Genomic DNA, 23,986 nt, shown 5'->3' with positions numbered 1-23,986 from the left:
AAAAAGTCAATTTTGCCGGTGGGATGCTGCACTAATCCCCACTTCAGCCTGAGTGTGGTCTTTAATTATAGCAGGCATGTGAAGGACCATATTTCAAGCTGTAATGCATTATAAAGTCCTCTCTGATGGTCACGCAGCGAGAGTAAGGCGATGCATTTGGCCTGTGAAAGTTACCGCTATCTTGACTTCTCCTGCTGCCGAAGTCTGACTTGGTTTGCTGGTGCGAAAAGCTTTAATCATTCATCAGTAGAATCTTACAGTAGGTCCTAATTAGATCTCCATTTCTCAGCCTGATGGAAGTCATGTTTTCGTCTTCCTCACCAATGCTCAGGCCTCCTTTTATCCCTTAGCCATCATTTGGATTTGTGGGGTTTTCCCCCCTCCTGTTTTACTCCAAACCACTATCCCTGCATCCCTCAGTACACCCCCTACCCTTAGTTTCAGTCTGCTGCTTTCTTTCTTTTATGTTTCTCTTTCTCTGAATCTCATTAGACTGGAATTAAAGCCCAGGAAGCCTCTGGGCAGACGGCGCTCCTGCGCCTGGCTTTCTGCTTTACATCTTCTCCGAGAGTGAGAGATCGTGTAGGAGATTGACAGAGAGAGAGGAACTGCAGCTTACAGTGGGACTGAGAGCACAAGACAGGGATGTAGAGAGAGTGTGTACAGCTCACTGAAGCTTACAGAGGAATCACACTCGGGAAAAGGTTTTACCTGAGAGAGCAGTCGTGGTTTCTCCGACACGGTTTCTCCTTACCCGCGTGTGATCATTTACACACAGCCACATGAAATGGTAGGACAGGACCCACTATAACGTCTCATCACTGCTGAGAGAACTGCACTGCGGTTCTTCTTGCTCACAAAAGAAGTTCACATTAGTTCATCTCTCCCATCGTGTTCGCACAGACGGGAAGTGGTTGTTTTTTTGGTCTTTAATTTATTCCCACAGTATTCAAAATGGATAAGTTTACAAGATCTTCTACTCCAACCTTGGACACTTTGTGCCAAGGAACTTGCTAGAACCTGTTTGGATCACTTATTCTAATCAAGGGAATTGTAATGCTATAGCATAATATAGACATTTCTACTTACAGTACAGTCTGGTTGAAGACCCACATCTGGACATGATGGTCAGGTGTCCACAAACTTACACACTGAAGGCCATCATGGAACATTATTTAGCATGAAATATTTCTTTGGTATTTTATTATTATTAATTAATTAGCACAGGAGGAAGTTGTAGCTCAGTGATTGAGGCTCTGGCCTACTGATTAGAAGGTCAGGTAATCAAGCCCCAGTATCGCCACGCTGCCATTCTAGGGGCCCTTGAGCAAGGCCCTTAACCCTCTGTGCTCCAGGGGCACTGTATCATGGATTCCCCTGCGCTCTGACCCCAAGGACCGACCGACAAATCCATTATCCACAATCATAGGCAATATAGCATGCAATAAATACTACAAAATACAAAAAATTTGAAGGTATGTTAAAGAAAAATGCAACAAATAAATAAATAAAAACAACAATTCCTTTTTTTTTTTTTGAGTCTGTGCAAGTTAAGTGTATGTGCAAAGACACTCAAAAAGTCAGTGTATTTTGAGTCCTGTGCACCTCAATACATTTTAAAGAGTTAGAATCAGACCAATACCCAATACCAGTATCAGTCTCGCTACAGCCCTATAATTTATCGCATAGTTCAGAGCACTCGGTATACAGTGGCACGCATCAAACCTGTGAGCAAAATTGGTATTCGGAAATGACTCGTTTCCCAGCTTTTTACTCCGCGAATGATGACGGAGTGGAAACGATCTGGAAGAATGAAACTGTTCATTTGTAGTACCTCACGACTCTTGCATTAGTGATGGAAGATGAGGCTTTGGAGAAAGTAATAAGGAGACGGGGAGCTTTTGGGAAATGAAACAATAACATTAATCTCAGTGTCTGAGATATAGATTGGAAATGGGTTTAACGTTTCAGCAAATGACTCAATGCCCTTTTTCAGGTGGTCTGTGATATGGCTGATTTTTATGATGGTCGAAATCAGACTGCTTCTCCCGCACATACGGTTAGGAAGTACTAGGCAGAACACCGGAACATGAAAATTGAGATGACTTGTACAATATGTCGAGCCTGTAAGACAGGATAAGCAGAAAGAAGAAGAAGGGAAAAAGAAAAAAATCACTCAAGGTTATACTCTTAACTTCAATTAAGAGCCAGGGTGCATTCGTGACTCTCCTTCCTGTTGAGCCACACCAATAGCACTTTGTCTTGATGTTTGGAGCCAGATACGCGATTGCAAATCTATATTTATAGATCATTCACATACGGCAGGGGTTTCATTTACAAATCCGTGCCCAGAAATACACACTGCGATCATCAGCGAGTGACTTGAAAATGACAAACATCATCAATCACAGTTCTAAAATCCAGTTAAAGTGAAAGCCAGTCTGACAAAAGAGAACGTTGACTGCAATTATATGACGATGCTTAATGCACTGAAACATAATTCCCCGGCTTATAATGTTTCCCGGTGTTCGCTTTGTCCAGGTGACGGACCATGCCACCACAGCCCTGCTGCACTACCAGCTGCCCCAGATGCCTGATGTGGTGGTGCGCTCCTTCATGGTGAGCTTTTCCTGGTGTTTTTTTAATTAAACTCTACCCTTGTTTCCTCCGTGCTGCTGCGCTCCTGCATAGACCCCTTCTCGCTCTTGACATACAGATAGGTGACAAATTAAAGGAGAGTAAAAAAAAAAAAAAAAAAAAAAAAAGAAAGTCAGCGTCTTATTAATGTCAGTGGTTCTCAGATTTTTTGTCCTTCTATTCCCCATTTTAGAGGTGGGTGGAATTTCAAACCCCACCTGTCCTCCATCACCCCAAAAAATGGTAATAAAATACTGCGTTTATTGAAATATTAAGTCATCAAATAAATCAATAGCATCAAGTTCAAAAACAGGAATATAATAATAATTATATATATATATATATATATATATATATATATATATATATATATATATATATATATATATATATATATCCTGTCATTCACTGTGCATTACCTGTCATGTTTTTATTCCCCACTAGAGGGACACTTCGAGAACCACTGTGTTAAAGGGTTGAGCCACCCTTTTACATTTATGGCATTTGATAGGCATCTTTAGGGCCCAGCAGTACCAGCTTGGTTTGGTGGTGCTGGGATTTGAACTCCTGCCCATCTGAACTGCTGATATGTTAAAATCTGTTGATAGTAGTGTATGATTTTAGTAGCTGTAATGCCGTCAAACTCTCATAGCCAACCTGGAAGAGGCCATTCGCATCTATCCGGATACAAGAGTAAACACTGCTAACCATATGCAAAGAGCTGCCTTTGTAAAGCTAGTAGTCTGAAAAGGTTTAATGATCTGTAAAGTCAGCACAGTAGCAATTCGTCACAGGAGACTAGGCGCAGGTCAACCGTTTAATGAAAATTAACCTCCACAAGCGGAGCAGCTAATTGCATTACCCAAGCAGTTTGAATCTTGAGTTAAAACAATACAACATGGCACATAAAGAGGACAACGCCAGGGTTAGGTCCCTCCCTGGTTCTCCAGATCAACCGGGGAGCAACATTGCATTCATAGATTTCATTTCTCATCTATTATCTGGAAACCAGAAATTGGATGATCAACAGTGGCCTGTTTTCCATAACTGACCCCAGGAAGCCCAGGACATCCCAAATGTTCACAATTTAACTTCCAGGTAATAGCATGGAAGGACCCTGTTTGCAAAGTCTGGACCACATGCAACAATACAAATAAGAATGGCACTAAGATGGCCAGTTGGGCAGATGGCATTGGAGTAAACACAGGCTTGACCTCTAACAGGACAAAGGACTGACCCAGGGACAACATTGCAAGGCTAGCAAAAAAGCCAAAAATAGGTGTACTGCCCCTGCAGCCAGTGTCGCCATTATGAGTTCTTGTTGGTGGACTGCTAAGTTAAGTAAACACTTACATAACATACCATGGGTTCAAGCATGTGTTTAGTATGCAGTATGTTATCTAAATACACAAAGAACTAGGGGTGTAACGGTGCACAAAATTCATGGTTCGGGACGATCATGGGAAAGAAATGCAAAACATATTTTTGTTTTTTTTGTTTTGTGAAATATTTAAAAATAAAATGCCTGCTTGGTTTAAATAAAAAATAAAGTAGACGCAATACACTACTGATTAAATTGATTCATCGAATAACAAATTAAATTGATTAAATAAAATGAAATAAATGGAAAAATGTACTTAAATACTATGCATCTTTTAGACCGCCTTTGGGTAATACAGATGTGTCTATAAAAAAAGTGTGTGTGTGTGTGTGTGTGTGTGTGTGTGTGTGTGTGTGTGTGTGTGTGTGTGTGTGTGTGTGTGTGTGTGTGTTAGTTACATTTCATGTTTCATTTTCTAAAGTTGTTCTACTAAACTGTTTTACTTATTTCAGCATACTTTAACAAATGTCTTCATTCCTTCCATCCTTCATTCATTCTCTCCCTCGATGTGCAGACTTTCTTGAAATTCTTGAAGCTGTACATAAAGAATCCATATCGCTAGACCGACGTGAAAACGCTGCCAGTGACAGGAAGTGGCAGCGAATTACTAAACAAAACAAACTGTGTTTCCGCTATGATCGAGTAGTGCGAAGCAGAGCCTAAACAAACTCGCCAGTTAATGCGCCCGTGAGGGAAGACAAATTTACGAATGTGACGAATACGAGTGCCGTTACACCCCAAAAAAGAACATTACGTCTGAGTGTAACAACGGCCTTTTGGTTATTTCCTTGGACTTGAGATTTGTTCCCTTTTTTTTAATGAATGTGATGCCAGTATTGCATCTGTCCAGCAGTACACGGTGTTCTCACTGGAGCTGTTACGACCGAACAAATCTAATTACTTCCATAAAAGAAAAAGTTGTGTGTCCGATTTCAGGAATGTGGGCACTCGTGTAGTCTACATCAGCTGTTTCGAGAAGGTTTTAAGTATCGCTTTCATACAGAGACCATGACTAAGCGCAGTTTAGGACCAATTTGTTTCTCAGTCTCGCACCTCTCGGTTCTTCTCTTGGCTCATGACAGTTGTGATAAATACCACTTGAGCTGAATGAGCACGAGCCGGGAGAACAAAAAATGCGTAGTGCTTGGGAGAAGGTGCAGAATTTCAGACATTCGAAACATCTGGATGATCCTGTGGAAGCTACATCTCTCGGTTTGATCATTTTAAGTTTGATTTAACTGGTCATTACCGGAGTAGGTATAAATATATATATACAATATGGTGCAGAATAGTAGGGAATTGGGGCTTTTTAGTGGTTTTGGAAAGGGAAATAATTCGGCTTGTGCTGGGTCAGTAAATTGGGCCATGGAGGTGAACCAGGTTCAGATCATTGAGGTGTACATGTATGTTCTCATGCCTGCTGTGAGCAATCCTGACCCCATATCATGATCATGCTGCTTATGCCAATACAATGAATCCAGTCATTCAAGTGTAAGCTTTTTATATAAGATTTTTTTTTATCTTTTGTCTGCTCTAGGTGTCCTTTGAGATACTTCTGGCATAACTCCAATCTTGACCTCTCACATATTGAGCTGAAACACAACACTGCTCTACTATTAGTTTGTCGTTTTATAATAAGCAAGTGACATTTTCTCGAAAGTGGCACATCGAATCGTATGGCCTATTATTGTGAGATTGCAAGCGTAAGGTCTAATTCAGGTATCGCCTCTATGGCAAAACATGGCCAGAAATCTGGGAGAGCACAATTGGTGTCGGTCTCTTGGGTGGGGAGGGTGTGGGAGCGTGTACGCCTCTTGCTTGTCGATCAGAGCGTCGTGAGCCAGATTGTAAGCGTGCGTTTGTTCATAAAGTCAAGTGCATTCATGTGCCTGATATGTTCGAAAAAGAAGTTGTGTGGAAAAAAATGCATTGACTAGGAATTTTAAAGGCAACCGAAAGCAAAATTTGAGAGGAAATCACACTACTTGTGCTTCTTAATTATTATATCTATTGCTTTTTTTTTCTACAGACCTGGCTCAGAAGTTACATCAAGCTTTTCCAGACACCATGTCAGCGCTGTGGTAAGTTTCTGCAAGACGGCTTGCCCCCCACCTGGAGGGATTTCCGTACCCTCGAGGCCTTCCATGATACCTGCCGGCAGTGAATCTACAACGTCTACATCTGGAGTCCACCGCCTGGACAAAGAATGAACGAAAGCGTGAGCGAACGAAGCGTGCGTGATTTTTCACTCTTTTTGTATCGAAGACTCTGGAAACAAGAAGTTCTATCTCATGGGTCAAATGGAAAAACTTCAGTAGTCAGGATTGGGCATGACCAACAGATTGGATGTACATAGCGATGGCATCAGAGCACTTGTATGCTGTCTGTGTATAATAAAGTCAATTTTGTATTAGAAACATTTTGTTCGTTCAGTCAAAGTTTCATCTCTGTGACCTTTCAATCTCAGGGTTCGGTGGGAAAAAGGCAGATGCTCGCTATTGCCAGTAAGAATTAACTTCCTGTGCTGATGCCTAGTGTTTCAAACTTCCATAAACTTGTGTCCTACTTAGTTTTTCGCTTACCTTTTTTTTTTTTTTTTTTTACCTGGAAAAGAAAAAAAATCCTGCTTTATTGAAGCACTCCAAAGTAAAAGTCAAGCAGCACAGGGTTTTGTTGTTATTGTGTGCAAGCTTTTTTTTTGTAGTCCTGTTTATAAAGAAAAGATTAATATTTCATGAGTCACTCAAAGTCAGAATGTTTTTCTTTTCTTTATTTCTTTGTTTTTTTTTAACCGCAACAACTAGGTCATAACTTCACATCTGCTTTTCTATGAACCCGATGGGTTGTGTGATTGGACAGGAATTGCTTGTGTGGTGGGTTTTTTCCCCCTTTTTAAATTGCAGGTTTGATGTAATAAAACTTTTTTTATTCTTTCTCTCTTTTCCATTCTCTTCATGTCTCTATTTTTAAAGGCCGTTCTGCTAATAGGAGAATTGCAAAATATACCTTTGCCATAGGTGTCGTTACCATGGTTTTTTTGCTGGTTTTGACATTTTCGGTGTCGGCGTTCCCGGAATGCTTCACAGAACGCTTTTTATGTTACTATGGAACGTGCGCGAGGAAAAACTACAAAGGTCCACGTGCGCTCACAGTTTCCGCGCGGAAACACAGGGGCGCCTCGAGCTCGGGAGTTAAGTACATTTTTTGCACTACTGTGACCTAAAAATTATACCCGTAGTTCTCGTGTCATGCATAATTTACCCAAAGGTGAAAAAAGTAAAGCAGGATTTGTTCAGGCAGCAAGTTGAACTTGAAGAAATATATAATAATAATGGTGCGGTAATGTAACGTATGTGATCTTGCTGTAATGCCAAACACTGAATTATTTACTCTGTTTATGTTTCAAGACGCAGGTTGGCGTATCTGCAATAGAGGAAATTTCTAAAGCATTTTGTTGAAGAGTGCCTTCAAAGAAAATCAGGTCCTCATTAGATTTTCAGATTACAATTAGATTAAAAAGCCGATCGAGTTGTGTGTGTTCATATTTGATAATTTCAAAGTCTCATGGCCTCGATGCTGATTTTTGATTACCTCAGATGACGAGGGGAACACGTGGACTGTCCGAGTTCTTAGTCCTGCTACAATAAACACCGCTTCTAGTGCAACATTTTCAACTGTTGAAACATTAACTAGTCAATGAATTTACCTTTTGCCCTGCACACAATAATAGAATCAGGACGCAGGATTTTTTAGTGTATATGAACAAATGTTGGTGAGCATTTGACTATAAAATTCATAAGTGCTCTGAACATACCTTTCCATATTCAGTATCCATTTACTGTTATAAAACTTTCCACTCTTCTGAGATGGTCCACTAGACTTTTGAGTGTGGTGGTGGAAGTTTGTGTTTATTCAAGGGTGTTAGTAAAATCAGGTACTGATGGAGATGAGGTGAGGAGGCCTGGGGTTCAGTCAGTGGTTCCAATTTATACCAAAACTGTCCAGTAGGGTGGAGGTCAGAGCTCTACAGCAGGCCGTTCAAGATCTTCCACTCCAACCCATGTAAACCCATATGCTCATGGAGCTCACTGTGCACAAAAACATTGTCATGCTGGAACAGATTTGGGTTTTTATAGTTCACGTGAAGGGAACATTGAATGATACCTAGACATCCTTTACAATTGTGTGTTTTCATGTACAGCGCAACGTCGATGCACTGAAAAACAATCCAAAATTAATTTGCAGAATTCATTCAGAATATACCTTTACAGAATCTCCCAGACATTGTTAAATATTTAAATCCCTGCCACGAAGATGCTTCAAACATTGAGCATCTCCATATAATCAAAATAGTATGATTCTTGTTTCATAACACCTCTATGAAGATTCGACTGAGATTGGTAGTCGAATCAGGATCCTCCTATCGAATAATTGGGGTCACCCCTAGTATGAACACGCTGCTGTATTTTCATTTACCTATTATTTTAGTTTATACTACAGGGTCCGCATTCCATCGTTAAAAAAAAAAAACATGATCGTGGGAATTGTTCAAATGACAAAAAAAGGCTTATCAACTTGCACAAGAACATGCTCGCAAAACAATGCTTTACGTTGGAAAACAGACACATTATAGTGAACTTGAAGCTCAAAAAGTAGTTCACAACAGAAGATTTACTCCATGACAGGCCTTTTTTCTTTCTTGCTGTAGTGCAAGTGATAACAGGGGAACTACCTTGTCTTGTGGACGTTCCACAACATCAAATGTAACAGTAAATGCCTAACAAATATTTGATGTGTCCTATGTTCATACAGTACAGACCAAAGGATTGGACACACCTTGTGTGTCCAAACCTTTGGTCTGTACTGTATATATATTATATATACAGTACAGACCAAAAGTTTGGACACACCTGCTCATTCAAAGAGTTTTCTTTATTTTCATGACTATGAAAATTGTAGAGTCACACTGAAGGCATCAAAACTATGAATTAACACATGTGGAATTATATACATAACAAAAAAGTGAACTGAAAATGTCATATTGTAGGTTCTTCAAAGTAGGCATCAAGAGAATGCCAAGAGTGTGCAAAGCAGTAATCTAAGCAAAAGGTGGCTACTTTGAAGAACCTACAATATGACATATTTTCAGCTGTTTCACACTTTTTTGTTATGTATATAATTCCACGTGTTAATTCATAGTTTTGATGCCTTCAGTGTGACGCTTCAATTTTCATAGTCATGAAAATAAAGAAAACTCTTTGAATGAGAAGGTGTGTCCAAACTTTTGGTCTGTACTGTACATTATTACATACAAGTGTCTTTCTTTTTGCAAACTGATCTTATAGAAAAAGACAAACATTTTGGCATATGCCTTTATCCAGACCGATCTAAAACTGAGCAGTTGAGGGTTAAGGGCCTTGCTCAAGGGCCCAACAGTGGCCGTTTTGTAGTGCTGGGTTTTGAAGCTGAGCCAAAGTCCAATGTCTTAACCACTGAGCTCCCACCTTCCTTCAGGATGTGCTGTCATTAAAAAAATCTACTTTAATCTACAGTGTTAAACTCCAGATGAATCGCAGCATCCTGTCACCTTGTTGTATGTAATTCAATACATAACGTATTAAAAAGAAGACTTGGGGAATCAAGTCATGGCCCATGAGTCGAGGCCCATTTTCAGGATGTGCCAATTAATCGTGTTAACATACAAACGTAACTATTTTCTAAAGCTTTGATTGCCCCATAAATGGAATATATAGGCTTCAATCATGTCAGTTTTGGTGCAGGGAAATGTGTTGACATTTCCATTTGGTGAACATGAATATATTACAGAGCGAGTTAAAAACATTTCAGTCGAGAAACACGGTGAAACTTTCCTTTAATGTGGTTTCGGAGGCAACGTACTGGTTATTATACGATTGAATTTTTTTTTTTACTTTGAGTAGATGTGTCGTGTAGGTTCCTTGAACTAATCAGAGGTTGTTCTCGCTGAGGATGCTACGGTATCCTGCACTGCAGCTCCAAGAGCCTGAACAAAAGCGCTCTACATGACTTTTGGGAGCTATCAGAATGTGATTTCAGTTCGCATCCTACGCAAGGTGACACGAGGAGCCTTGTGCTGACAAACTTAAAACAGAGGGGGGGGGGGCTTCTCAAACTGCCTTTTAACACAGAAGCGCTGGAGTCGCTCTGTTCACAGAATGCCTGCAGCTCTGACTGGGAGCACGAGGCAAGAGCTCAAGGCTTCACCTACTTCCCAGAGCCACCAGCCACACATCCTGAGCTGCACAGGAATGTGATATCTGCTCAGTGCTTTTCTATGCTTAACATTATAATTACTGCATCCTGCAACATTCACTTTATGATCGTTGGGTTTAAAACTCTGCTTCTGTGTAGTTTTAAGCTGCTTACACTAACTTTCGGTACTAATTACCCTTTTAGCTGATTTAACCCAAATCTCCACAAGCACACTCCAGAATCTAGTGTAACATCTTCCCAGAAGAGTAAAGATTAAAGGATGTGTGAGGAAATATCTGTGGAAGGAGTCTCCAATGCTTTTGTATCAGTTTTTGATTTTTGTCTTATTAGCTTCAAGACAGAAACCAGAGAACAACTCTTTCAATAAAAGCAATAACAGGAAACAGCTTGTGCTGCTGGTGTTTCACAACATGTAACTATGAGTGGAAAAAAAATACACTATGTTTGTGGACACCTTGCTGTATGAGTGGCTTTTTGAGCATCGCATTTGCTGTTCTGGGAAGATGTTTCACTAGATATTAGAGTGTGCTTGTGAAGATTTGTTTTGGGGAGCACTCAGTGTTTCAGTTTACCCCAAAGGTGATAGAGGTGAGGGTCAGTGCTCTATAGCAGGCCAAGTTGGACTATGATGTTTGCGGATGATATTGTGATTTGTGGTGAGAGGAAGGAGCAGGTTGAGAAGAGCCTGGAGAGGTGGAGGTGCACGTTGGAGAGAAGGGGAATGAAAGTCAGTAGGAGTAAGACAGAGTACATGTGTGTGAATGAGAGGGAGGGCAGTGGAGTGGTGCAGTTGCAGGGAGAAGAGGTGGTGAAGGTGGAGGAGTTTAGGTACCTGGGGTCAACAGTGCAAAGTAATTGAGTGTGTGTTAGAGAAGTGAAGAAAAGAGTGCAGGCAGGGTGGAGTGGGTGGAGAAGAGTGACAGGAGAGTAAGGTTAGGAGGTAAGGAGGAAAGTTTATAGGACTGTGGTGAATAGCAGGCCACTGTAGATCTTTTACTCCAGCCTATGCAAAGCATATCTTCATGTAGCTCACAATGTGCACAGGGTTATTGTCATGCTGGAATTGATGTGGGTCTCTAAAGGGAAATTTAAATTCTACCACATCCAAAGACATTTTTATACAATACAATTTTGGGGAGTTTAAGGAAGAACCACAAATGGCTGGAAAAGTGAATGATTTATTCTATTTATTCATTGAATGAAAGAAATTTCACTTTGGGACATGTTTGGGATGGGATGACAAACACTTTGGGACATGCCATCATAGGGAAACGATCCACCACTGCATGAGGTGATGCATTACCGCCTGCCTATAGTCTTCCAAAATGAGCACAAGTCAGCAATTCCTTCCTCTTGTTCTCGACTAATTTATGTTCCACACTTTTCACTGATCTTTGAACTTTGTTTCGACACTGTTTTCTTTATCCCTGAGTTATAGGTTTGTGCCTTGTTATTGTTCCCTATTCATCCTCCCCCAGTACGTGCCTGTGTGTGCGTGTGATGCTGTTTCTTTCTGTGCCTGTCGCTCATCCGCCCCTTAACTATGGCCTCATTAGCTTCCGTTCTCCAGCTCTTTCCAGCGTCTCCCCTCTGATCCCGACCCGTGTTAATAATTGGTGTCGAGTCTCGGTAATTCACATGCTCGTTTGTGTCCTTTCTCTGGTCTACTGAAATATGCTGAAGACCAAAGATTGGATGCTGTAAAAAGATCATGGTAGGGAAGCGGATTTTTGGATTTCACAACATCAGGAAAAAACTAGTCTGGCTTCTACCTCACCTCAATCTGAAAACCTCTGGCCTTAAAAGAATCATTATGTGCTCTGTAAATATAAAGCCATTATTATCAGTCTCATGCTTTGCTGTATTCTTTCCACTCAATTTAAAATCCAGCTCATATTTTGGACATATAAGTATTTTTTTATTATTTTTTTACATGCATTCTGAGTTAAACAGGTCAGGAAATTGTGGCAACAAAAACGGCACATAATTGTATCCTGATCGGGGTTGAAGTGCATCAAGAGCCTAATATGTGATCACTGAGTTTGAGGTAGAAATTCGATGTAAAATAGCCAATCAATGCCATTCTTACATGCTTTTAAAGAGGTAGGACGAAACTGGAGAACCCTGAGGAAGCTCAAAAGGGGATAGAGGAAACGCAAAACACTGAGCCAAGTTCAGAATTGAACTGTGCAGCGTTGATCTGTGGGACGGCAACACAAACACCCCAAGGGTTGTTTAAATGTCCAAGCTTTGTAGTTTAATTAAGTGGTTGCATTTGAAGTGTTTGCAGGATGTCCTCGATGTAGGATTCTGCATAGAACCACCTTTAGCATGATGTACAGTAACAGAGTAAATGTAATTCGTTACTGTACTTAGGTAGCTTTTTCTCGTATCTGTACTTTACAAGTATTCGGGGAAGACTTTTTCGTTCACTGCACTACATTTTAAAATATCTGACTTTTTACTTAACTACATTTTGCGAAATCAGTCGTTCCTTTTTATTTATGGGCGGAGAAAAACGTAACTGGTCAAACACGCAGCAATCCACCAATCAGGGTCGAGAATTGTTAAGGGTTCCCCCTCGATACTTTACATCTAATGGAAATATACTAATAGACATAAGTCACATTACAAAGAATAACTGCTATGGATTGGAATTGGTCTCCTCTAGATATATATATTTCACTCCCAGCATTCCAAGTCAAGTCAAGAAGCTTTTGTCATTTCTACCATATATAGCTGACTCAGTACACAGTGAAAATAAGACAACGTTCCTCCAAAATCCTGGTGCTACATTAAACAACAAAGGACGAAAACACCCAACCAAGCAGTGTAGACAGACAACACAAGACAGCGTAGGACAAATATGCATAACACAAAATGGCGCCAACCAGTAAACCTACTGGTTACGCAGTACAGTGCAAAAGAGGAATATAAAGGACTATGAACAAATAGTATTTGTAAACAGAACACAATGCAGTGCAAAAACAGCAGTGAGATGCACTTAAGATCCACTGCAAACTGCCGCTTACCCATAGAAAGTACCAGTATAAAGAATGCTACAGTACACTATTAGATATTGTTCTTCACTGGTTCAATGATTTCACCTCTCAATATTGCAATTGGAGCTAGTTGTAAAATTGATGCTTCTTTCAGGATCTCTAGTGGAACTCTTTTGTCTAAGAGAGTGAATTTGAACTTCTTTCAGTCTTAAGTATTGGTATTTCTTAAAAAGAGTTTACCCGCCATGTTCTAAAGCATCCCTCATGGTAAGATCTCATAGCTCAATCAAGTAAAATGGGTCTCATCTCAACTGGCCATTTGTGGGAGTCATAAAGCAAGCATCCATAAAAACAACAAAAAAAAATAAACAAGGCAATAATCTTATGAAGCACACATTCACACACCAGATTTTGGCCTTCGGTTGCATACTGTATAAAGCCACATTTATAGTTACAGCCAACTGCTGTTTTTCTCAACTAGAACCAAGATCCAAAATTTTATTGTCGAGTCCAAGAATCTGGCTAAGAAGTCTTGTCCCAACAATAAACGTTCCGTCATCTGTTTTCGTAGACGCAGCAGGTGGTGCACACAGGGGATACAAATAGAATTGTCTAATGGTGGTGCGTGCTGCCAATAGTCATGCACTACTACCTCTCGTGTAGCTAAGTGACATGGTTCTCAGCCGTTCGCACCAGCATGTTCAGGGTGGCGAGGGGGGGCCAACGGCTCTGTGTTAGGAGGTCGTCCTGGGAGACAGATGGTGACAAGATCCTCCTCGGTGCCAGCCTTGGTCTGGAAGCTCTCCATGCTAAGCGGCCCGGGAGTACGTGGGAGGTGTGTACATCAGCACCGTGTTCAGACGCAGGCCGCATCCACGTTCCATCTGTTCCCTGCACCTCCCCACTAGCTGCTGCTTGCACTGCAACTGACTGAACGCTCACCTAAGGGCATCCTAGAGGGCACGATCTTCCCTGCATGCTAAGTCCTGCGTTACCGGCGATGCCGCAACGACTGACCCATGCTCCTGCTTAATCTAAATCTAAATGCATTAATACACACGCAGAGAGGACATATGCAAACGGCGGCGATCTCACACACACAAAACATGCAGGGTCCTGCCAGGGTTCGTATGTGGTAAAGAAATATTGTAGTGGCGATTTTGTTAAAGACAACAATGATGATCTGATATTAGGATAATTTATGCTCTCCGTTTTTTCCGAATGTCTCTGGCAACGGAGACATCGCCTTGCACCGATGTGTCATCTGATCCGCGCGGGGAGCCGAGATTCGCGCTTCAGTCTGAAATGATGGAGCTCATCCTCTTGGCACGTTGAATCACCAACCGCTAGAGCTAGTGACAAAACCCACTATGCATCAGAGGCTCTCGGAGGCTCTTGGACACAAGGAAGCAGAATTTTTAACAGCTCATCACAGATGGTAACAACTTTCTCATGAACTAAAGTTGAGTGCAGACTTCAGACAGAATGGACAAGCGTGAGTCACATTGTTAGTCAGAAACCGGATTTGTAAAACGTTTAGGAGCGTGAGCATCGCTTCTAAATGTATCTCTCATTTGACCTAAAGAGGAGGCATGAAGAAATGGTTTTGTGGATGAAAGTCACCTAAACTCTGGGTTCTTTATATATTTTTTGGATTAAATAATAAATGACCTTTGGCAGTTTCACAAACTAAGCTACTGCTATCCAAGAACAAAAAATTGTTTATGGTAAAGAGTTTATGAATATGCAAATTGGCATATGATTTTTTTTTTGTGTCTGTCATGCTCAATAGAAACATTTTAGCCATATGGTTTGGTAAAAAGGGAGCTGCAAAGTCATGCAATATTTACACTTTTTGTTTTCCTTCAGCGCTGCCAGGAGCACCTCATTGGCGCAGGTGGGGCACCATATAAACTGTCAGCGGTCCAAGAAATGTTTACAAGTGCACACTGTATCGTTCATTTCGACAGAGTTTTCATTACACCTAGTGGTCAACAATAGGAACTGCAACAAGCCCTAATTGAGTGCTACTGGGGCATGAATCACTCTGCCCCATGCCCAGGAAAGAAGGCAAGGTGTTGGCAGGGTTGCCAAATTGGGCTTCAAAATATTCTGCAGGCAAAAGGATCTTGTTTTATAATCTTCTAATATAAATGCTTTATACCTTAACTAATCAGAATTATCAGAGGAGCTGTTAAAATTCCCCAAAACAATCTGAAGTGTAAGTAAGGATAATATGACTGTGCAAAGTCCTTCCTATCCAGGAAAGGTAGACGAAAATTAAAAAGAATGTGTCTCAATTTTCGCACAACCAAATTCTTCTGCTAATTTCGGTTCATTGTGTGGTTTTTGAGATATAGTTGGCTTGAAAGGTTGAAACCAGTCAGACATACCAGTATACAAGCAAGATGCTTTTCCCTTCCATGTGAAGTCTTTATAAGCAGATGAGTATAAGATGTTTACAGGACAATCATAGTATTAACAAACCTCAAAACAGTGCTTTAGGGAAGATTGGTGACGAGTAAACTATTTAAAAAAATATCTCATTTTTAAGAATACCTTTTCTGGTGAAACATATTGCTGATTTTTTTTTGAGAGCACAAAAGCACAGAGAGACATGGTGGCAGTAGCATTGTGTTTTGAAAATTCTTTTCATTAGCAGGGATGGAGATACAGGTCAAGTTTGAGAGGGAACAAAGCCAAATACAGAGCAAACCAAGAAGAGTGCTGGAAGTTTTTTAATGCAATACCACAGCGATCTCAAAATAAGAACTTTCAATCCCAAGAATACATTTTCAAAATCTGAAGAAAATTTTGAAAATTGCTGTTGAAGGTTCCTATCTGAAAAAGTATCTTTACCAAGAACAATGGGCATAGATAACAGAATCCAGACCTACAAAGCTGAGAGAGACATCCCAGAATACATCTGTAATTGCAACCAAAGCCAGTACTTTTGACTTATGCTGACCCATGTCAAATGAATACCAACCACTCAACCAACAAATCAACCTAGTGCCCTGTTAAAAAATAAATAAATAAAATCCGAGATTACGAGAATAAAGTCGTAGCAATGCAAGAATAAAATCGTAATATTTGGAGAAATAAAGTCAGGCACCTTCAAGGTTTATTTTAAACAACGCTGAATTTGAACAGCACAAATGTATTTATTTGATTTATATTAATTGCATGAGACCAGACAGGATTCACACTTTTACTGTACTGTACTAGTTTCTGCTCATTTCTTGGTTGTTTATTTTCCAAATTTGTAGTCCCGTGTTTTGCTCTTTCTGTATATACATTTGCTAATTGATGGTTCACAATATTCACCTTTGACCTATTTTAGAGAACTAGTTAATTATTGGTTGATCTGATGTGGTACATGTCCCTATTAGTTACATTCAAGATTCATCTGCACAATTTATCAATTTAATTCACATTTAGAAAAAAATATTAGTTATGAGTTAAAAAATATTAGTTCCTCAGTTGCTTTGAAGCATTTCTTGAATCATCCTTAATAGTTGCGAACCAGTGCATTTCTCAAAACAATTAGTACAAATGGCACAACACATTGGATTTCTTGCAAAAGCCTGTACTTTTCTCAAAATCCTTAGTTCATCTCTCAAAAGTATGTATTTGTTTCAATGAACATCTCATTTCCATCAGAATGAAAAGTTCTTTCGGAGAAGAGGAGTGGAATGTGGAGGGGCAAGTGGTGGTAGATTTTGCTAAAAGGATGGAAAGTGGTAAATACTTATTTTGAAAAGAAGAAGGAGCATAGGGTGACATATATAAGTGGAGGAATGTTCTATGTAGGAGATGCAACCTGAAGGAGATTGGAGACTGTAAGGTGTTGGCAGGGGACAGTGTAGCTAGACACCATTGGATGGTGGTCTGTAGGATGGTTTTGGAGGTGAAGAAGAAGAAGAGGAGGAGAGTGAGGACTGAAAGAAGAATAAGATGGTGGAAACTGAAGGAGGAAGACTGTAGTGTGAGGTTCAGGGAAGAGGTCAGACAGGGGCTCGATGGTGGTGAAGAGATGCTGAATCATTGGGCAACTACTGCAGCAGTGATAAGGGAAACAGCTAGAAAGATACTTGGTGTGACATCTGGAAATAGAAATGAAGACAAAGAGACGTGTTGGTGGAATGAGGAAGTGCAGGACAGCATAAGGAGAAAGAGGTTGGCAAAAAAGAATTGGGATTGACAGAGTGATGAGAAAAGTGGAAAGAGTAAAGGTGATGGTAAAGAGGGATGTGGCGAAAGCCAAGGAAAAGGCATATGAGGAGCTGTATGAGAGGTTGGACACTAAGGAAGGAGAAAAGGATTTGTACCAATTGGCCAGGCAGAGGGACCGAGCTGGGAAGAATGTACTGCAAGTTAGAGCAATAAAGGATGGAGATGGAAATGTGTTGACTAATGAGGAGAGTGTGTTGAGAAGATGGAGGAAGTATTTTGAGCAGCTGATGAACGAGGAAAATTAGAGAGAGAGAAGGTTGTATGGTGTGGAGATGGTGAAGCAGGAAGTGGATAGGATTAGTAAGGAGGAAGTGAGAGCAGCGATTAAGAGGATGAAGAGTGAAAAGTCGGTTGGACCAGATGACATACCTTTAGAAGCATGGAGATGTTTAGGAGAGATGGCAGTGGAGTTTTTATGGGAAACATGAAGTTATAGGAAAAAGTAGTGGAAGCCAGGCTGAGAGAAGAGATGACATCTGTGAGCAACTGTGTTTTATGCCGAGGAAGAGAACCACAGACACATTATTTGCTTTGAGAATGTTGATGGAGAAGTATAGAGAAGGTCAGAAGGAGTCGCATTGTGTGTTTGTGAATTTAGAGAAAGCGAATGACAGGGTGCCAAGAGAGGAGTTGTGGTATTGTATGAGGAAGTCAGGTGTGTCAGAGAAGTATGTGAGGGTGGTGCAGGACATGTATGAGGACAGTGTGACAGCAGTGAAATGTGCAACAACAGACTGTGCAACAACAGACTGGTTCAAGGTGGATGTCGGACTGCATCAAGGATCGGCTATGAGCCCTTTCCTGTTTGCAGTGGTGATGGACAGGTTGATGGACGAGGTCAGACAGGAGAGGGGGAGGTACACGCTGTAGAGAAGGGGAATGAAAGTCAGTAAGAGTAAGACAGAGTACATGTGTGTAAATAAGAAGGAATGCAGTGGAGTGGTGCGGTTGCAGGGAGAAGAGGTGGTGAAGGTGGCACCTGGGGTCAACAATGCAAAGTAATGTAGAGTGTGTTGAAGAAGTGAAGAAAAGAGTGCAGGCAGGGTGGAGTGGGTGGAGAAGATTGATAGCAGGAGTGATTTGTGATAGAAGAGTGTCTGCAAGAGTGAAAGGGAAAGTTTATAGGACTGTGGTGAGACCTGCGATGTTGTATAGTTTAGAGACAGTGGCATTGAGTAAAAGACAGGAGGTGGAGCTGGAGGTAGCAGAGCTGAAGATGTTGAGGTTTTCGTTGGGAGTGACGACAATGGACAGGATTAGAAATGAGTTTATTAGAGGAACAGCGCATGTAGGATGTTTTGGAGACAAGGCGAGGGAGTCGCAATTGAGATGGTTTGGACATGGGTATATCGGTAGGAGAATGCAGAGGATGGAGCCACCAGGAAGGAAAAAAAGAGGAAGACCAAGGAGGAGGTTAATGGATGTGGTGAGGGAAGACATGCAGGTAGTTGGTTTGTAAAAGGCAGATGTAGAAGACTGAGGCGTATGGAGATGGATGACCACTGTGGTACAAAATGTAAAACGGTTCAATGAGGATTTGAAATAAATATTTCTCCTAACATCATATCATATGTTTGACACTTTCGCTTCTACATTGGACATTTCTGCTAAGATTATTACTCTAATACACCTTGACCTTTATTGACACACCCTATAGCTATAAATATTTAATTACAAACAGTTGCATTCTTGACTAAAGAAAAACGTGTGTATTCTAGTGATGAGGTTATGGTTGTTAGAAAAAAATCATCTTTGAAGGTTTGTGTTATTTAAAAGGTTTAATACAGATAATAAAAGAAGCCAAGTGTGACTGACCTGTTGAACCACAGCATATTAGAATTCATTACAACAGTAAATATCGGCTTTGGTTCTTTGTTCTTCACGTGATTTGTTTGTATTAGACACATTCAAGCACGATTACCTTCTAATCTCTGATATACACCGTACCAGGTGTAAATCAACAATAATTTTTAGTTCTGTGGGGACACGGAAAATTCAGGATGCATGCAGGAGCACACATGGGGTGAGCAAGGTCTTCAACCTATCACGATTTAATTTGGATGAAGCAACAGAATACAATCCAGATTATCTTCCGAACAGACGAGTCAGCCAGAGGTTGAAATGCACCAGTAGATCATTTATCTAGTGTCAAACTAAATTAGAAGTGGAACAAACAATGAGAAAATATCCTTGAACATTGTTTTGAGGAAAGCAGCTCGGGTTGTGACCTACAATATCAAGCGTCAAACATATCAGCCCGCCGAGATGGCAAGGGTCTTTTAGAAAATGTAATATTGGTGGACTAAAAGGTGTGTGGAAAATGTCAAAGCAGCTCTACAGAGATAACGAGCTAATAAAGGAGTGCATACCTTTTTCCTTATAATTGTAAGTTTGTCCATAATGAGCAAGCCAAGAGGAAGAAACCTTGAGAGGAACCAGACTCACAAGTGAACCCATCCTCATCAGTTAATTGTAGTAGACTCTTAAAAAATTAGTTACAGTACATAATCCATCCTGAAAGCTTCCATGTAGCCCTGTGAGCTTACGGCTCCCCAGGTCATTGTTGCGAAACCTTCCCAGCTGCACGGAGTGGCCTCCAATCGAAGAGAACACCATCCAGAGGCAGGGCGCCAAGACGAACCAGGCAAATATGAGGAGAGGAACGGGACAGGAACACTGATAACTGGTACCACAGGAGCATGTTTTAAACAAAGACATGGTCACCTGAAATACTAGACATGATGTCTGGAAGACAACCAAGTGACACTGTGTATGGTGTGTGAAGAAGTGCTAATTTCAAATAAATGTGATTCCGGTACAGAGATCATATGACATGAACCAGTGGCTACTGAGATACATAGTTCTGTGGCATAATCCTAAAATATTTAGTGCAAGTCTTATTTTGTGCAAACAGATAACATGCATCAATACATCGGAATGGATCAAGGACAATCAAGGTTGTTTCTAAATGTAACATTTCTAAAGTTTGAATCATGGTCCATGGTTAAGCTCCAGTTTGAAGCCTCCTACACAGCTGTTTCTGTTTCAGTTAATGACTGTGTTTCAACCTACATAAGAAATTGATGATCATTAGCTCCTGCTTTGTATAACTGGTTAATCATACACATAACTCTGATTCTAGAAATACCCTGCCTTTGTGCAAGTGTACAAAGTGTGCAAAAGTAGGAACTGAAAGCAAAAAAGTGGTCACATTCAATATTGATTTGATTTGGATTTTTCTTTTGATCATTTACTTGGCATTATTATTAATTAATAAAATAAGTTATGAACTTAATTATATTTCACAACCGCCCTAAATGGGAGGTATCTGTCACCTAAACATTAGCACTGGGGCCTTCATTAAATGGCATCAATAAACCCATGACAACGCCACTGTTTTGACAATGGTCCTTACTTTGACCATATGTGGTAAGTACCAACCACTGTATACAAGCATCACCTCACAATATGTGCCATTTTTTTTTAAACGTTTTGTCTCAGCCAAACAATCATCACATCCGGTTATCACAATCTGGCCCTTGCCGAGCTCGCTTCTGCTTGCCCATTTTTCCTGTTTTTAGCACATCAACTTTGAGAACTTACTGTTGACTCACTGCCTAATATACAAATACCCCTTTGAAGGTGCCAAAGTAACAAGATAATCAAAATGATTCACTTCAGCTGTCAGCAGTTTTAACGCAACATCTTTGCCATCTATTATAAGCTATTATAAGATGCTCCAAAATATTAAATGTAACTACACATGAATAAAAACAAAATTATTTATTTGTCTATTTGTTTGTTTAAATTATTTGAAATCCTGCATTCATATAGGGCCCCCTGTTGGCCTGAAAGCCCTTAGTGACTGCTGATACCATTTACATGATGGTGATTTTAAAAAGGTTTATGCTTAGAATGAGTTTTAGTAAACAATTTTTTATTGTTCTTTGATGGTAAATATTTGCTTATGTAACACACAGCTTGAAAACTCTACCAGTAAGACAGGAGTGTACGATCTTTTCCACAAAAAACCCACGCGGGTGCAGATTTTCAATCTAACAAAGCAAGGGCAACACCAAATTCTACCTGTTTAAATCTAATGATTTTCATTTTCAATTTCAGGTGAGACTCTTGATTGGTTGGAATGAAATCCTGCACCCACACTGGCCCTTAGTGGAAAAAATTAGACACCCTTGATGTAGGACATCCCACTGGATTTGAAATATATCTGTGAAAAAAAAAACATTTTTACACTGGATTCTCGACACGAGACATTGGTCCTAACTGTAAATCAGTTTGCAAGTGGGGAAAAAAAATACATCTGAAAAATGAAGGTCATAATATGAAAATTCACTAAAAGGGTTAATGGTCAAATTCAATCGATTCCTGGCTTTGGATGAGCGCTCACAGATTTTCTGTCTCAGGTTGAATTGTTGCACTTGTTAATCCATTCGAGGTGGAGCATTTTATGCCGTGGTAGGTATAGGTCATGGATAATAGGATGCTAATGACCGTACGCTGATCAATTTGTGCTTTATCAGCCAATCAATGGCGACTGCAGCAGGTCAGCTCTCTGTGCCGTGAGAAACTGAGAGACTTCCTGCCTTCCATTTAAACCCGGTGTGTTATTTTCCATACAGGATGATGGAAACTCAAAGTTTTTCTTCTCAGCCTTTCGGTTTGGTTGCATGGTGTGGACCAGAATACGGGGGCTTAAAAAGGTGCGAGCACATTAGTGTTGCTTTTTGATGTGTGGAGCTGCTTTGAGTGCAGCATTCTGCCTATGGGTGTAAACTGAATTTGTAGATCATTCAATTCCATTTTTTTCATTTTCATCCTATTACCCTTTTATACATTCACCACAATATTGCTTCCATATTGTCCTATGTGACCTTGTACTGCATCCTGAACTGAGCAGCCTGTGCTGAATGAATATACAAGTAAAGTTCAATGACGGATTTAGGGCTATACTTTAACCTTTATATGAAGGTTCCTGTGAAGGTGCGAGGTCATTCAAGAAAAGCATTTCTTATTGAAAGGAAAAAGTAGCAACAAGAATAAAACCAAGCCTTGTCCTGACAGACATGGAAAAGAAAAGGCAATAAAGTAATGATAGCTAGAAGGTAAGCTCTCAGTGCCAGGCAACACTTTGCTATATGCCTTTCTTTTGCTCAAAATCAAATCACAGGACTTTTGGTGCATTTAATGTTCAGCATGCTAAAAGTCAGGGAGAGTGGCAGTCACTTTCTGTTATACACTAATCTGTATACCCAAAAAGCCCTGGCTGAATCCCAAATGGAACTCTATTGCACATAAGGTGCACTGCCCTTCGGTGAAGAAACCATTACTTCATACCCGATCTAGTGCATGTACAGTATATAGGCAGAACGAAGTCGTTAGGGATTTAGAATCAGGGCTTGAGTGAGAGCAGACCATTAAAGCAATCAAGCCGACAGAATTTAATGAATCAGCACTTTTTTCATGCAGGAAGTCAATCAGAGGAGACTGGAGTGACACCGCTGTCTACAACCTGCCACTGTGCATATACGTTAACCACATGCTGCTACCGTGGCCTTGGCCTTCGAGTGCTGTGCACAAGTTTGCATTGAAGTTTTAATGGCCAGGAATATGTTATGAGGATGCAGAGATGTTTTAGCTCATTCTGTAGTCCTTAAGTTATCTCAGGCAAAACTTTAAAACGATATACTAAAATAGTAATAAAATATACAACTTTTTTTTAAATGAACTCAAAACATTTTGAACTCAGTAAAAATGAGATCATTCAGATAAATGGCTCGCGTCTCAGCTAGCTGGCTAGTTTCTATGTAGCCTGCGTTTGTGAGTTTATGAGTGAGACTGTAGAGTCTCAATTTGTGTAATAATGGTTTATTTAAAAGCAATTAATCCTTATTGAATATAGTAGGCTACAACATATCATTTACAAATTTGTTGATTAGCATTAGCTCACATAACTAGTTACTTGAGCTGAGGTAAAGGTAAGATACCATTTCAACTTAATATATTGTCATCCAGCCTATTCATACAGCTGACACTAAACTCATACAGAAGTTTTATACAGCAGAACATATCACTGTTAACAATTTTGAGTTTAATTCCAATATAAATATATATAAACGAAGAAGTTATGTGGTACAACATTGATTGTTTTTTTCTTTTCTTTTATATAACAGCGCACTATGAGGTATTTTATTTTTCCTATACCCCAGTATCTGCTAACCCTAAAATGTGAGGTCTTGCCTGAACCCAGCTGAACACCTTTGGTATGAGAATTGGAACTCTGACTGCACTCCAGGCCTCCTTACTACATAGATCAGTACCTGACATTACTAAGGCCCTTGTGGATGAATGAGCACAAATCTCTACGAGCACAGTCCAAAATCTGGTGGAACATCTTCCCAGAATATCAGCAAATGGTGACTAAATGTGGAATGGGATGTTCAAAAAGCATTTTCAAATC

At 40.2% G+C, this 23,986-nt stretch overlaps 1 protein-coding gene across 1 annotated transcript in view; it reads left to right on the top strand.

Annotated features, from left to right (window-relative positions):
- The window catches only part of med27 (mediator complex subunit 27), a 74,867-nt gene extending 67,914 nt beyond the window's left edge, over nt 1-6,953 (top strand). The window contains exons 7-8 of the mRNA XM_046872137.1: nt 2,542-2,619; nt 6,048-6,953. Of these exons, the coding sequence (XP_046728093.1) occupies nt 2,542-2,619; nt 6,048-6,182 (213 nt within the window). The 3' untranslated portion in view covers nt 6,183-6,953. The remainder of the gene's footprint in view (nt 1-2,541; nt 2,620-6,047) is intronic.
- Nucleotides 6,954-23,986: the final 17,033 nt, after the last annotated feature.

Source organism: Silurus meridionalis, chromosome 17 (assembly GCF_014805685.1).
Source record: "Silurus meridionalis isolate SWU-2019-XX chromosome 17, ASM1480568v1, whole genome shotgun sequence".
In the NCBI taxonomy this organism is placed as follows: Eukaryota; Metazoa; Chordata; class Actinopteri; order Siluriformes; family Siluridae; genus Silurus; species Silurus meridionalis.
The sequence above is the reverse complement of the archived record's forward strand: the minus strand, read 5'-3'. Positions and strand labels throughout refer to the sequence as shown.